The sequence below is a fragment of the Hordeum vulgare genome, chromosome 6H, assembly GCF_904849725.1.
Source record: "Hordeum vulgare subsp. vulgare chromosome 6H, MorexV3_pseudomolecules_assembly, whole genome shotgun sequence".
NCBI lineage: Eukaryota > Viridiplantae > Streptophyta > Magnoliopsida > Poales > Poaceae > Hordeum > Hordeum vulgare.
Genome location: NC_058523.1, coordinates 473,736,801 through 473,753,789, shown reverse-complemented (window position 1 = coordinate 473,753,789; position 16,989 = coordinate 473,736,801). Strand labels below are relative to the sequence as shown.

Sequence of the window (16,989 nt, the reverse complement as noted above, 5' to 3'; positions counted from 1 at the left end):
GTCTCTTACTGATTTGCCGTTATCATTTTGGGGTTATGCATTAGAAACAGCTGCATTCACTTTAAATAGGGCACCATCAAAATCCGTTGAGACGACACCATACGAACTGTGGTATGGCAAGAGGCCAAAGTTGTCGTTTCTTAAAGTTTGGGGATGTGATGCTTATGTCAAAAAGCTTCAGCCTGAAAAGCTGGAACCCAAAGCGGAAAAATGCGTCTTCATAGGTTACCCAAAAGAGACAGTTGGGTACACCTTCTATCTCAAATCCGAGGGCAAAGTGTTTGTTGCTAAGAACGGAGCTTTTCTCGAGAAAGAGTTTCTCTCGAGAGAATTGAGTGGGAGGAAGATAGAACTTGACGAGGTTGTCGAACCTCTCATCCCTCTGGATGGTGGCGCAGGGCAAGGGGAAACCTCTGTCATTGCGACGCCGGTTGAGGAGGAAGTTAATGATGATGATCATGAAACTCCAGTTCAAGTTTCTGTTGAACCACGCAGGTCGACGAGATCACGTGCTGCTCCAGAGTGGTACGGTAATCCCGTCTTATCAATCATGTTGTTAGACAACAATGAACCTGCAAGTTATGAAGAAGCAATGGTGGGCCCAGATTCCAACAAATGGCTAGAAGCCATGAAATCCGAGATAGGATCCATGTATGAGAACAAAGTGTGGACTTTGGAGATACTACCTGAGGGCCGCAAGGCTATTCAGAATAAATGGATCTTTAAGAAGAAGACGGACGCTGACGGTAATGTGACCGTTTATAAAGCTCGACTTGTGGCAAAGGGTTTTTCACAAGTTCCAGGAGTTGACTACGATGAGACTTTCTCACCCGTGGCGATGCTTAAGTCCGTCAGAATCATGTTAGCAATAGCTGCATTTTTCGATTATGAAATCTGGCAGATGGATGTCAAAACGGCGTTCCTTAACGGTTTCCTTAAGGAAGAGTTGTATATGATGCAACCCGAAGGTTTTGTCGATCCTAAGAATGCTAACAAGGTGTGCAAGCTCCAGCGATCCATTTATGTACTGGTGCAAGCATCTCGGAGTTGGAACAAACGCTTTGATGAGGTGATCAAGGCATTTGGGTTTATACAAGTGGTTGGAGAATCTTGTATTTACAAGAAAGTGAGTGGGAGCTCTGTGGCGTTTCTAATATTATATCTGGATGACATATTACTGATTGGAAACAACATAGAGCTTTTGGAGAGCATAAAAGGTTACTTGAATAAAAGTTTCTCTATGAAGGACCTAGGAGAAGCTTCTTACATTCTAGGCATTAAGATCTATAGGGATAGATCAAAACGCCTGATAGGACTTTCACAAAGCACATACCTTGATAAAGTTTTGAAGAGGTTCAAAATGGAACAGTCCAAGAAAGGGTTCTTGCCAGTTTTACAAGGTACGAGATTGAGTAAGACTCAGTGCCCAGCAACTGATGAAGATAGAGAGCATATGCGCTCCGTCCCCTATGCTTCAGCCATAGGTTCTATCATGTATGCGATGTTGTGCACTAGACCGGATGTTAACCTAGACATAAGTATGGCAGGTAGGTTCCAGAGTAATCCAGGAGTGGATCACTCGACAGCGGTCAAGAATATCCTGAAGTACCTGAAAAGGACTAAGGAGATGTTTCTCGTATATGGAGGTGATGAAGAGCTCGCCGTAAAAGGTTACGTCGATGCAAGCTTTGACACAGATCCGGACGACTCTAAGTCGCAAACCGGATACGTATTTATTCTTAATGGGGGTGCAGTAAGCTGGTGCAGTTCCAAGCAAAGCGTCGTAGCAGATTCTACATGTGAAGCGGAGTACATGGCTGCCTCGGAGGCGGCTAAGGAGGGTGTCTGGATGAAGCAGTTCATGACGGATCTTGGAGTGGTGCCAAGTGCACTGAATCCAATAACCTTGTTCTGTGACAACACTGGTGCCATTGCCTTAGCAAAGGAACAACGGTTTCACAAGAAGACCAGACACATCAAACAACGCTTCAACCTCATCCGCGACTACGTCGAGGAAGAGGACGTAAATATATGCAAAGTGCACACGGCTCTGAATGTAGCAGACCCGCTGACTAAACCTCTTCCACGGCCAAAACATGATCGACACCAGAACTGTATGGGTGTTAGATTTATTACAATGTAATTCACATGGTGATGTGAGGACTGGATTATTGACTCTAGTGCAAGTGGGAGACTGTTGGAATTATGCCCTAGAGGCAATAATAAATATGGTTATTATTATAATTCCTGTATCAAGATAATAGTTTATTATCCATGCTATAATTGTATTGAATGAAGACTCATTTACATGTGTGGATACATAGACAAAACACCGTCCCTAGCATGCCTCTAGTTGGCTAGCCAGTTGATCAATGATAGTCAGTGTCTTCTGATTATGAACAAGGTGTTGTTGCTTGATAACTGGATCACGTCATTTGGAGAATCACGTGATGGACTAGACCCAAACTAATAGACGTAGCATGTTGATTGTGTCATTTTGTTGCTACTGTTTTCTGCGTGTCAAGTATTTATTCCTATGACCATGAGATCATATAACTCACTGACACCGAGGAATGCTTTGTGTGTATCAAACGTCGCAACGTAACTGGGTGACTATAAAGATGCTCTACAGGTATCTCCGAAGGTGTTAGTTGAGTTAGTATGGATCAAGACTGGGATTTGTCACTCCGTGTGACGGAGAGGTATCTCGGGGCCCACTCGGTAATACAACATCACACACAAGCCTTGCAAGCAATGTAACTTAGTGTAAGTTGCGGGATCTTGTATTACGGAACGAGTAAAGAGACTTGCCGGTAAACGAGATTGAAATAGGTATGCGGATACTGACGATCGAATCTCGGGCAAGTAACATACCGAAGGACAAAGGGAATGACATATGGGATTATACGAATCCTTGGCACTGAGGTTCAAACGATAAGATCTTCGTAGAATATGTAGGATCCAATATGGGCATCCAGGTCCCGCTATTGGATATTGACCGAGGAGTCTCTCGGGTCATGTCTACATAGTTCTCGAACCCGCAGGGTCTGCACACTTAAGGTTCGACGTTGTTTTATGCGTATATGAGTTATATGGTTGGTTACCGAATGTTGTTCGGAGTCCCGGATGAGATCACGGACGTCACGAGGGTTTCCGGAATGGTCCGGAAACGAAGATTGATATATAGGATGACCTCATTTGATTACCGGAAGGTTTTCAGAGTTACCGGGAATGTACCGGGAATGACGAATGGGTTCCGGGAGTTCACCGGGGGGGCAACCCACCCCGGGGAAGCCCATAGGCCTTGGGGGAGACACACCAGCCCTTAGTGGGCTGGTGGGACAGCCCACAAGTGCCCTATGCGCCAAGGAGAAGAAAATCAAGAGAGAAAGAAAAAAAAGGAGGAGGTGGGAAGGAAGGGGGACTCCATCCCACCAAACCTAGTCCAACTCGGTTTGGGGGGGGGGGGAGAGTCCTCCCCCTTGGCTCGGCCGACCCCCTTGAGGGTCCTTGGACCCCAAGGCAAGGCCCCCTCGCTCCCACCTATATATACGGAGGTTTTAGGACTGATTTGAGACGACTTTTCCACGGCAGCCCGGCCACATACCTCCACGGTTTTTCCTCTAGATCGCGTTTCTGCGGAGCTCGGGCGGAGCCCTGCTAAGACAAGGTCATCACCAACCTCCGGAGCGCCGTCACGCTGCCGGAGAACTCTTCTACCTCTCCGTCTCTCTTGCTGGATCAAGAAGGCCGAGATCATCGTCGAGCTGTACGTGTGCTGAACGCGGAGGTGTCGTCCGTTCGGTACTAGATCGTGGGACTGATCGCGGGATTGTTCACGGGGCGGATCGAGGGACGTGAGGACGTTCCACTACATCAATCGCGTTCTCTAACGCTTCTGCTGTACGGTCTACAAGGGTACGTAGATCACTCATCCCCTCTCGTAGATGGACATCACCATGATAGGTCTTCGTGCGCGTAGGAAAATTTTTGTTTCCCGTGCGACGTTCCCCAACAATAAAGTCATGCAATGTGTAACGGGCTTCAAGCCAAATCAATTTACATTAAACAAGGGCAAGTCAAAAATTTAGGCTAAGGAAAAAAGCTCGACTTATGCTAAACAATGGAAAGTCTAAAAAAATCAGCCTAAAAAGGTCATGAAACACCACATGAAAAAGAAACAATACAAATTTTGACAAAAGAATCAACGGTAGTTTTTTTTGTATCCAGCAAAATGCTAGGGCTTTAGGAATGACAAAGCAAATATTTTTCATGATAAATAATGTTCGCTGAGAATGCAAGTTTAGGTGATGAGCATGAAAAATATGTCTCGGTTTATTTTTTTCGCAAATACGCAAAGCTTGCATATCATTTCATTGATAGAAAAAGTAGAATTAGTATAGGGGGTAACACATGACACAAACGCAGGCAGGCATGAACATGATGCGTGGAGCAGAAAGACAAATGTTGCTCGACCCATATAGAGGATACATCATAGCTAAACCTACCAAACTCGAGCCGAGAGAGGTGATGCCAAACCAACGAGAACTCCAATATCATCCGAGCTAAAACCGGGGACACCGCGAGCAAACAAGACATTGCTTTCAAGAAGGAAGACGGCGCGGGACTCCGTCACTATCTTTCCCCTGAGTAGACAAATTTCAAAATCTATTAATGACCTGCTAGACTTAGAGGTAGATAGGGCTCTTAATATTATTCGGAATTTTGATGCCATGAAACCTATGAAAAAATCTGAGATTAATGATCTAGGGGGGGGGGTGAATTCTTTATGTGACAACTTGGTCCCGATGTATGATCCGGAGATAGGAGAGGATTATAGTCTAGATCAGAGTTTTGACGCCGAGCAATCTCTTGCTGCCGACTCACAATTATCTGGTTATATGGACCAGTGATTTGGTGAGAAACCAAAACGGCCCTGGAAACGGAAAGTTTACCCGGTTTCGGCGGTTTGTAGGAGTGCTAGGTTTAAGACTGTTAAATTTTTTTATGATGAAAGATGAGAGGCATCTTTTGGAATAGCAGAGGTCTTCGTGACTTGGCTAAAACTAGATTTCTTGCAGAGGCGACTTTAGAGCATCAACTTGATTTTATCGCACTTATGGATACGCGGTGGGATAATTTTACTTCATAGTTTTTAAGTTCTTTATCAGCGGGTGTTGATTTTGACTGGCACTGTCTCCCTCCAAGAGGAAGATCTGGTGGGATATTACTTGGAGTCCGATGTGACACCCTTCAAGTTAGAGAAGTGGTGTTGGGAGATTATGCGGTTAAATTCAGGATTACATCCAAAGGGGATGGATTCCAATGGGCTATCATAGCTGTGTATGGGGCTGCCGAGCTGGAACTTAAACCTGAATTTCTCGCTGATCTCGTTCGGATTTGCGATGAGAAATTGCCACTTTTGATAGGGGGTGATTTCAATATTATTAGGAGGGCCGACGAAAAGAGCAACGATAATTTTGATGGTAGATGGCCATTTATGTTCAATACTATTACAGGGAGCCTGGATCTAAGGGAGATAGAACTCTCTGGTAGGAAATTCACATGGGCTAATTCCCTACAAAACCAAACTTTCGAAAAGTTGGACAGGGTTCTTACTAGTATCGAATGGGAACAGAAGTTTCCACTAGTAACAGTGCATGCGCTTCAAAGAGCGATCTCGGACCACATGCCACTTTTGCTGGACTCTGGCAATGCAAACCATATGGCTAATAAAAATGGATTCTCGTTTGAGTTAAGCTGGTTCTCACAGGAGGGGTTCCTATATATGATTGCTAGGGAATGGAAAAAGGAGTTGGGTGGGACATCCAACGTGGATCGATGGCCAAATAAAATTCGACATCTTAGACAATACCTTCGAGGTTGGGCTAAGAACGTATCTGGTATTTATAAGGATGAGCAGGATAGGCTTATCAAACTTATAAATGAGCTCGACCGGAAGGCTGAGACCAATTTGTTGGTTGTGAACGAGTGGTTTCTGAAGGACGAGGCTGAACAAAGACTTCAAGTACTCCTTAGAGAGGAGGAAATGAAATGGGCAACTAGAGAAAAAGTTCGGGCAATCGTTCATGGGGATAATAATACTAAATTTTTCCACTTGATTGCAAATGGCAAACATAGGAAAAAGAGAATCCTGCAGCTTGAGCAGGACGAGGGTACAATAGTAGGTCATGAGAATCTAAAATTGTATGTCTCTAACTATTATAAACAGTTATTTGGTGCTCCTGATCATAGTTTTGTGACTATGGATGAGCATCAAGTAGCCGATATTCCTCAAGTTGGAGAGGATGACAATGAGTTTTTATCCGCCCCTTTTATGGAGAAAGAGGTGCTATATGCGATTGGGGAAATGAAGAACGGTAAAGCTCTCGGGCCAGATGGGTTTCCGGCTGAGTTTTACAAGAAATGTTGGCATACTATCAAGGATGATCTCATGGCAATGTTTCATGATATGTTTGATGGTCACCTACAACTCTTTCATTTGAATTTTGGTACCATAACGTTGTTACCAAAGAAAGAGGGGGCGACACGTATTGAGCAATTTCGTCCAATTTGTTTGCTAAATGTTAGCTTCAAAATTTTCACAAAGGTGAGAACAGACAGGCTAACTAAGATGGCTCATTCGGTGCTGCAATCTATGTAAACAACTTTTATGCCCGGACGGAATATTCTTGAGGGAGTAGTTGTCTTGCACGAAACCTTACATGAAATTCATTCAAAGAAACTTGACGGTGTTATCTTCAAAGTGGATTTTGAAAAGGCATATGATAAAGTTAAATGGTCCTTTCTGCAACAAACCCCGCGTATTAAGGGGTTTGACGAGCTTTGGCGAAAGCATGTCGATTGTTTTATAAAAAAGGGAGTGTCGGTATTAAGGTAAATGATGACGTGGGTAATTTCTTCCAGACACTCAAGGTCTTAGACATGGGGATCCAATGTCTCCTATTTTATTCAACATTGTTGCTGATATGTTAGCTCTTATGATTAAGCGAGCCAACGAGAAGGACCTGGTAGGGGGACTAATCCCGCATCTTGTTGACGGGGGTGTCTCTATTCTACAATATGCAGATGACACGATTCTTTTTATGGAGCATGATTTGAAAAAGGCTAGAAATTTGAAACTCATCCTTTGCTTATTTGAGCAGCTATCTGGGCTGAAGAGTAATTTTAATAAAAGTGAATTGTTTTGTTTTGGTAAGGCCAAAAACGAACAACACACTTATAATCAGTTGTTTGGTTGTGAAACTGGGAATTTACCTTTTACGTATTTAGGAATTCCTATTCATTATCGAAAGCTATGAAATAAGGAATAGAAATGCATCGCGGATCAATTTGAAAAGAAATTAAGTTGCTGGAAAGGCAAGCTTCTATCCTATGGAGGAAGGTTTGTACTTGTTAATTCAGTATTAACAAGTATGCCTATGTTTCTGTTATCCTTTTTCGAAGTACCTGTCGGGGTGCGAAAAAGATTGGATTTCTATCGATCTCGATTTTTTTGGCAAAGCGATGAGGTCAGGACTAAGTATAGGCTTACTAAATGGGACATTATTTGTCGGCCTAAAGAACAAGGGGGTTTAGGAATCGAAAATTTAGAGATCAAAAATAGATGTCTACTCAGCAAGTGGCTGTTTAGACTATCTATGGAAACAGAAGGTATGTGGGTACAGATTCTGACGAAAAAGTACTTACAAAACAAAACATTATCTCAGGTTACAGCACGACCAACTGACTTGCCTTTCTGGAAGGGTTTGATGCGGGTTAAAAATGCATTGTTCAACAGAACTAGGTTCATCATAGGAGATGGTGAATCGACTAGATTCTGGGAAGATACTTGGCTAGGGGAGATGCCTTTAGCGATTCAATATCCGCAGCTGTACCATATTGCACAACGACGACAAGCGTCCGCTGCGTCAATATTACGCGAGATACCCCTAAATATTCAATTCCGTAGATCCTTAATTGGTGACAGATGGATTACCTGGCTGCATCTTGTCAGAAGGTTGATGGACATTAACCTCTCTGACAGACCCGATCATGTTCACTGGAAGCTGACCACGAATGGAGTCTTTACGATCAAATCTATGTACTTAGATCTCATAGATACTACACCTATTCCAAAATCAGTGCATATATGGAAGATCAAAGTTCCCCTTAGAATTAAGGTCTTCATGTGGATTGTTCACAAAGGGGTTATTCTAACGAAGGATAATCTTGCCAAGAGAAATTGGAATGGTAATCCTAGATGCAGCTTTTGTCCAAGGTTAGAAAGTATTAAGGGCCTCTTTCTAGATTGTCCTACGGCTAAACTGGTTTGGCCTCGCTTCATATTGCTTTCAACATCACTCCTCCTAATAGTATCAACTCGTTATTTGGGACGTGGTTACACGGAGTTGATGTTCAAACTGCTAAACTTATTCGTGTGGGATCTTGTGCACTATTGTCGGCTCTATAGAATTATAGAAATGACTTAGTGTTTAACAGATTACGCGATATTCACTTTTTGCAGGTTATCTTCAGGGCTACCGCACTGATCCGCATGTGGTCATTACTCACTCGTGTGGCAGCCAGGGAGCCTATGTGTGACAGCCCGAGACCGATGTTGCAGAAGATTCCCCCTTTATTCCGTTTTCGTCGTGTGTCTATTTTCTTTTGTCGCATCATCATCGCATCATTCGCATCATCTGCATTGCATCGGCATCTCCGTTGCCGCCAGTTTTCAAACTTGCATCCGTTGTTAGTTGCCGGTTCTCGTCGTTGTCCGTTCTGAGCCCGACCGTACTCGCACGCGCCCGCGGCATCGTCAAACCTTGTTTTCAAAAGTGTGCGTAAAACTTTCTCTGATCGGGTTGAGATTTGACGTGCGGTCTTATTTTAATATAGCTAGGCTGCCTGTCAAATTTCGTCACAATCAGAGTTCGTTTGGTACCCGTACCATTAAATATATAGCGGCAATATAGCCGGTCTAATCGCAAGCGTTTTCGGTGTTTTATAACATGATGCCGGGTAGCCCGTTTTCCCTCTCGTCTCCGCCTAGCCCCTCTGCACAGTGCACCGACCCTACACGCAGCCTAGCCCGAAACTCCCCCCGGACCCGAGCGGGAGGTCGTGACCGTTGGATCCGGGTCAACCCCGTTTTACCGCAAACTGTCATCGGTTTGTCCATTGAACCCCCTAACATAGTATTCTCGATCGTCCGATCGAGATCGGAGGGTCCACCCCTAACCTCTCCCACGTGATATATATATATAAATAGCACCCAACCCTAAAATAGAGGACCTTGTCCATCCATCCCCTCGCCGCCGCCACCCGCTGTCTACCTCCCTCAGGATCCTCCCGGATCCCCTGCCCAATCCCCTTTCAGCCTACCAGATCCACAACCCAACGAAGAGAGACCTCCTAATCCATCCCATCGCTTGTGCCCGAGCGCACGCAGCCATCCGCCTCGAAGCTTGGCTCCCTGGTCTTCCTCGTCGCTGTCCGGCCAGCACGGCGAACCTTGCCAGAGCTCCTCCATGTCGTGGCAACGGCAGCCGAGGCCTCACGCCCGAGCCCTCTCGCTCTCCTCGTATAGGACCGGCAGCCGCCGGCAACCGAACCAGCTGGCCAGGACCCGGGGTACCTCCGGTCCCCTTCACCTTGTTTCCCTCTCCCCCTGCTATCCCCTCTCAGAGCTCTCTCTGTCTCTCTGATTTTTTGCAGCTACAGGAGTGCAACGGGGCATGGCCAGGTCAGGCTGCGTCTTCCCCGGAGCCCCATTTCACGAGTGCCTAGCATGTCGTCCTCCCTCCCCATCTTCCATTACCTTCCTTATGCTCCTTCCCTCTCCTTACAACTGTATGAATACCTTTCTCTCTCTCTTTTGTTTTTTTCCATTCTCTGTCAGGAACAACAGAGCTTGCAGCCGCAGAGGACCTGCCATGGCCAGCCCTCCAGTGCCTTGGATCGGGAGGTCCGACCGTCGCTCGCCGTCGTTCTTCACCGGATCCAGACCCTAGCGTCGTTCCCCACCGTTCCCGCGGCTCGGATCTCCGGTGTGATCCTCGTCGCCATGTCTGTCTGCTGCCTCTCATGGTGAGATCCCCATGCTTTTGTGGGAGACTAAGCCTCGACCTGGTATTAGTTCAACTGTACAGCGTCCTAAGTAGGACACAACCACCTCCATAGCATGGTGTCTAGCGCCTCTGGTTTGCATCCAAGGCGTCTCGGGTTCGAATCACAGAATTCCCTTTACTAATTTTTGCACAGCCATGTCTAGCCCCGTTTCAGGTTCAGCGTGTGTGTATAGCGAAGGAACCTAGTTGTATCACCAGCGCCCCACCTAGCCCAGTTGGTTAACCGAGTGAGCTAGGTCTCTGGTTCGAATCACACGTGCACAACACATTTTGTTTCACTGTTGCCTTTTTATTTTGCTTTCACATCTGCACTACGTCTCTTAGCTAGTTCTTGTAAACTGAATGATTTATATTGTCAGTAACACATGTGGTAGCCCAACTGGTGTGTTTGCTTGCTTACCACCTAGAGGTTGTGGGTTCGATTCCCAGGCTATACCCAATTTGTGTGTCATTTTGTTTTTCCCTTTTGTTAGGCACATACACACACTCAACCCCTCGGGTTTGATTTAATTATGGGCGCTTCACTATGTTGCAATTCAGCCCATGCATTTTCATGTCATTTTTTCCCTGTTGTGATTTTTTTCGAGGCATGCTTTGTTGTATGTCTTGCGAGTTGTTCTTTTCTTAGATGCCATGATAGTTGCACATTGTCCCTTTTTTCCTGTGCCTGACACATGGGAACTTGGTAACCGAGATCACCCCATCATTCTTGGCATGACACCCACATGCTCTCAATTCGTTGGCATCGATACCTCATTGAGTTATCGGGACCGAAACGTTGCCGTGGCATTGTTTCCGCTTGCCGCCATGGTTCTCTTCCGTTCGCCATGGCGACACCTGCTTCATATCCTTCTTGCCAGCGTTTTCATGATTGCATGCATGTTCCATTCATGGCATAATATCTTGTATCGCACGTATGTTTTAACCGTAGCTCCGTTGAAGATGAGCCATATATGTAAATGGACCAGAACGACGAGTAGAAACACGTGAACCACTTTGTTTTGCCGTTTAACAAACACAAAAATGTGATTAGGACAAATCTGGATAGAATTAGAATTTAACGCGTGGGGTCATTTCGGAGATGCTATATGTCGTTTCCGGTCTCATTTAAAATTCCTAGATAGGTAGTTTAATTTGTGCTTCACCCCTTGCCATGTTAACAACATTTTAAATATTGTCGTGTAAATTAACAGGAGTGAACTAAACAATTAAATGTGGAGTTTCGTCGATATGCAACCCGTTGCATATCGAGCTTCACTTAATGTGTAGTGTTTGATTGTTGTGATTGTCATGCCTTGCATTAGACCGTTCATGCATCATGTGTGTCTTGCATCGTGTGGTGTATATCGTGTGTTGATGCTTGTTTCCGGTTTGCTTCATCTCGATAGAGTTCCGCAAGCGTGTTGGATTGTGAGGACCCGTACGACTACATCGGTTCGTCTGCTTCACGGAGTCGTTTTTCTTCTCAGCGGGATCTCCGGCAAGATGACCATTTCCCCAGATACCATTACTATCATTGCCATGCTAGTTATTTCGATGCTATCGATTATGTCTCGTTGCCTACCACATGTTAAATTCCAGCCTCTCAACAATGCCATGATTACCTTCAACCTGTTCGACCTAGCAAACCACTGATTGGCTATGTTACTGCTTGCTTAACCTTGTTGTTAGCGTTGCTAGTTGCAGGTGCACATGCTGCCATGTGATAACATGGGTTCCTTGTCATATCACCATACTTAAATGCTATTTAATTTAATGCACCTATATACTTGGTAAAAGGTGGAAGGCTCGGCCTTTCTAGCCTGGTGTTTTGTTCCACCTTTGCCCCCTTAGTTTTCGGCTACCGGTGTTATGTTCCATAAATGAGCGCTCCTAACACGATCGAGGTTGTTATGGGGACCCCCTTGATAATTCGTTTTAGATTAAAGCTGGTCTGGCAAGGCCCAACTTTGGTACTACATTTGCCTAATAACTAATGAACTGCATAAGGAGTAATTAACCCGAGGATAATTTAATCAACCCCCGGGCCAGTGCTCCTCATGAGTGTTGGTCCCACCTGAGCGATGTCCGGCGCCCCTCTGGTCACCCGGAGGTTTAGCGATCCCGACGTCTAGCTTATCCGTCGTGTCCTGAGAACGAGGTACGCGACTCCTATCGGGATCGTCGACACGTCGGGCGGCCTTGTTGGATTGGTTTTACCTTTGATGGAATATCTTGTGCATCGGGATTCCAGTGATGCTTTGGGTAATCTCAGAGTTGAGGTTTTACACTAGGGAATCCGACGAGATCGCGAGCTTCGTGATGGAGGATTTCTATGCGGCTTGTGGTAATTTGTGATGGACTAGTTGGAGCACCCCTGCAGGGTTAAATCTTTTCGGAAAGCCGTGCCCGCGGTTATGTGGCAACGTGGATACTTTGTTTAACACTGGTTCTAGATTACTTGAAGTTAACTTAATTAAAATATGCCAACTGTGTGCGTAACCGTGACTGTCTCTTTCGTGAGTTCCTTCTCCGATCGAGGACACGGTGGGGTTATGTCTGACGTAGGTAGGTGTTCAGGATCATTCATTTGATCATCAGTAGTTCACGTCCGTTATGCGTAGATCATCCCCCCTCTTATTTCTTGTACTCGTAAGTTTAGCCACCAAATTTATGCTTAGCCGCTGCTGCAACCTCACCACTTATCCATACCTCACCCATTAAGCTTTGCTAGTCTTGATACCTTTGGAAATGAGATTGCTGAGTCCCATGTGGCTCACAGATTACTACAACACCAGTTGCAGGTACAGGTAAAGGTTACTTGACGCGAGCACGTTGATTGTTCATTTGGAGTTGCTTCTTCTTCTTCATCATCGATCTAGGATGGGTTCCAGGCCGGCAGCCTTGGATAGCAAGGATGGACGTCGTTTTTCTTTTCTCGTTTGTTTTCGTCCGTAGTCGGACCCTGCTCTTACTCTTGATGATATGTAATGTACTAATGTGACTCTGATGTAGCTTGTGGCGAGTGTAAGCCAACTCTAAATATATCTCTTCTTTTCAGTACATGTACTTGTAACGATATCCATTCTTGCGACACGACAAGATGCGCTTCTATCCCTGACGAGGCCCTCGTGCCAAATTGAGGATAGGGTCGCATCTTGGGCGTGACACTATGGTTACTGGATGTGTCCGTTGGGAGATGGTAGAACGGGGTATCCTCAACCGGTTTGGATGGCCTCATATTAATAGGATAGGTGTTTAGTCATCTAAGTCTTATTGTCATCTCCGGTTCGGGCGCGAAGCACGCCTTGTATCTTTTTATGCACTTTGTTGCTACACCTTTCATGTACTCTGCTGAGAATTGCTTTTATTTAATATATGGCTGCATGCATCGCTCCACTGAGCTCGAAGAGGGGCTGCAGAGGCCGGGGCTTCGCCTCTTTTCGAAAAAAAACTATCTTTCCCGTGAGCTCGAAGAGGGGCACAACGAAAGGCCTTGGCAACTCCTCCAAGGAGGGAAATGACACCCGCGGGCGTTGTCGTTGCTAGCACTCGCAAGCGAGCAGTGATCTCTCCCTGACCCGAAGCGAAGCGATCCCATAGCCGCCGAATCCGGTATCGTAGATGGGAAGGCCAAAGTTGGTCGGAACAACCAAATCAGGTGTGCGTGTGTGTGGTGGGGGGGTGGCGGGGGTGCATCTGCCGTCGGAGGGTGGCACCACCTCCGAACCCACGAGCATTAGGTCTGGCAAAGGGGGAGGTGTTTGAGGCATACAAGGTAGGGTGTGTGATGAGGCGAACCACACGGTGGTCTTGACGCGATGGTGTGCAGCAACGCCGACGATCAAGGACTGGAAGGGTGCAGATCTGAGGCACCGTGGCCTTTACCATTGTGACGTCGGCGAGTGAGGTAGGCTGGAAGGAAAGCAGCTAGCCGGTCGTCGGAGCCGACATCAAAGGACACCGGAGAGACGCGTGCTTGAGACCACCGGGGCCGGAATAGGGCCAGCAAGGACCCACCGTGAGGGGGCCAGACTTTGCCACAACCATGTACACATCGTCGCCTCCACGCGAGAGTCGTCACCGTGGCACGGGAGGGAGGGAGCGTCGTCGGAGACCAGGGGGGCTGCACGGGAGGCAGGCCGCAATCGCCCCGCAGTCGGCCGCACACCACAACCCACAACCACGGCCAGCAAGCACCTGCAGAGCCGGAACAAGCCCACGAGGGTTGGGAAGGCTGGGGGTGGCATTGATCATGAGCATCAGAATTGCCACCGATCGGCAGGCTCGAGCAACAGCTGGTGGGTGGGGTAGGCCCGAGAGTCGTCGGGAGGAACATCGGGTCAACGTCGGAGGGAGTGGAGGCGCGTGGGGAGGAAGCTTCCGCAACGCGTGAGGATGGGGGAGGGGCTGCGACTCGCCGGAGACGCGCGGGGCCAGGCCGCCCAGGGGGGCGAAGACGCCGCTGCCGGACCAGCAGCAGGGGTGGGTGGGGAGGGGAAGGGAGGGCGCCGCGACAAAGGCGTGGAGTGGGCTGCGGGGTCGGATGAGGGGGTGGGGGGAGGGTGGGACACAGATCCGCCCTGCCGCCACATTCCTGGGTCCAGCGCGGCTTCGCCGGCTGGCTCTCCGATGACAGGGGTTGTAAGCGGCAACGGCTATATGGTTTCTCTCGTGTCGCGAGAGGAGGGCGACGCGGGGGGTGCAACCCGACACTATGAAATATACATCTGTCTAGGTTTATATTTTAGTCAGAAAAATATCGTGCATGAAAATTAAATCTGTCAACGTCACGCGGATATAAATGCCATGAAAACATAGATTTATCATGCCTAAAAATTCAACATCAGCTTTTTAGGGTTTTTTATTATTTTAAATTATGCAATATTGAAAGTGAAAAGTAAAAATAAAACAAGATCGGGCGAAATATCATTGAACAGATGTACTTGCACAACATATCAGACAACAATTTTCAGCCATTTATGGGAATCTTTCGTGCCATTTCGACTTCATCGTACAGTCCAAAGTCACCCGTGAAGTGGGGCTGCACGTCCAAAAAGTTATCGGATACTCAATCTGCTAAGATGCACGCTGCATGGCGTCGCGGTCGCCGGTACGCAGCACAGAGGTTCATGGCTGTGAAGAACTCCCCGAGTGCCGCCCTGGAAGATCCGCCATCCTCCGCCCACGCCCTCCTCATCACCTCTCGGACCTCCGACACCCGCCGCCGCATCGCCGTGTCCCCCATCACCGTCTCGATCACCTCCGCCACCTCGCGGCTCTCCGCTACCGGGCTCTTCGGGTCGTTCCCCCGCGTCAGCTCCACGCACGCGCCCCACTCCTCCGCCAGCATCGTGACATTGTAGAACTGCTCCGCCGAGAGCGGCCACCCGATGATGGGCACGCCGTGCGTCAGGCTCTCCAGCACCGAGTTCCACCCGCAGTGGCTCAGGAACGCCCCCGTGGAGCCATGCGCGAGGATCCTCACCTGCGGCGCCCATCCATGGAGCAGGAGGCCGCGGCTGGCAGCGCGCGCCCGCGCTTCGAACCCCTTCGGCAAACACTCTTCGCCGCCGTCTACGTCGAATCCCATCGGCGGACGGAAGGCCCAGATAAAAGGCCGGCCGGTGGACTCCAGTGCCGTGGCCAGCTCCATCATCTGCTTCGGAAGTATCGAGTTCTGCGACCCGAACGAGATGTACAGAACGGATGCCTTCTGCTGCGAGTCCAGCCAGTGCATGACGGCGGCGTCGGTCTCGGACGGGGCCATCTCCGGACTGGAACCATCGCGGACGAGAGCGCCGATGGGCCAGACCGGGACCTTGCTGCCGAGAGTGCGGCGCACCATGGCCAGTCCAGTGGGCTCCAGCTCCTCTACCGTGTTCACCAGCACCGCGTCCGTCAGGTACCCATGCCGTATCTGCCGGTGCAAGTACGCAGTCACTCGGTCCATGCCAGGAGACGGGCCAGAGAGGAACGCTTGCGACAGCTGGGACCGGTGGAGCTCCACCTCCGGGTGCTCGGGCAGGCGGAGCAGCTGGCCGTCGTCGTGGAAAGGCAGCGCCGGCATGTTCTTCCACAGGGCGTGCAGGATGGCCGTGCCGAGCGCGCCGCAGGACACGAGGATAGCGTGCTCGCACCGGCGCCGGCGCGCGACGCGCACCGTCCACGCCACGAACACGTCGGCGATGACGACGCAGTCGTCCTTGTCCTCGACGAGGCCGGAGACGTAGGCGTCGAAGGCAGGCTCGAGCGACTCGAAGGCCTCGAAGAGGATGAGGAACTTCGGGGGCGGGAGGAAGCTGGTCGACTCGCATTCGGCTGGGAGGCCGTGGTCGGCCGGGACGAACGGCAGCGCGTGGAAGCTGATGACCGAGGACGAGGGCGACGCGGAGGAGGAAGCGCGTAGGGCGGCAACGTTGCGCGGGGTTGAGACGATGGTAATCTTGACGTCGCCGGGGAGGGCTCGGCGGAGGAGCCGCGCGACTTGTAGGAAGGCGGCGAGGTGGCCCTGGCCGGGGAAGGGGAACAGAACGACGTGCTTGGTGCTGGTCGTGGCCATGGATGCGGGAATGCTAGGTGCGGCTGGTGGCTGGTTATCTGTACAGGAGCGCGAGCAATGCTACACGTACGGAAGTTTTACGCGAGTTTTAAGATGAAGTGGAATGTATTGACTGATGATTAAGATAAAGCGGGCCCTTCACAAAAATGGGTGGGAAAGATTAGTGTGGAGAAAGACCAGTCCATTAAATCTTGTAAAAAGTCCCCGTAAGTCTAGCATTTCTGCAGGAGCGCCCTGAGGTCATCGAGCTGAGAAACAATTGGGTCTCATTCACGACACGTCATCAATATTGGGTTTAGTCCGTTGTCGCTCGCG

At 48.5% G+C, this 16,989-nt stretch overlaps 1 protein-coding gene across 1 annotated transcript; it reads right to left on the bottom strand.

The window, feature by feature from the left end:
• Positions 1 to 15,013: 15,013 nt before the first annotated feature.
• Positions 15,014 to 16,732, bottom strand: LOC123403630 (UDP-glycosyltransferase 92A1-like). The gene has a single exon (XM_045097552.1). It carries the CDS (start codon positions 16,672 to 16,674, stop codon positions 15,184 to 15,186), a length of 1,491 nt encoding a protein of 496 aa, XP_044953487.1. The 5' UTR covers positions 16,675 to 16,732; the 3' UTR covers positions 15,014 to 15,183.
• Positions 16,733 to 16,989: the final 257 nt, after the last annotated feature.

Coding starts and splice junctions, on each gene's coding strand:
- LOC123403630 (XM_045097552.1), bottom strand. CDS start 16,674: ATGGCCACGACCAGCACCAAGCACGTCGTTCTGTTCCCCTTCCCCGGC.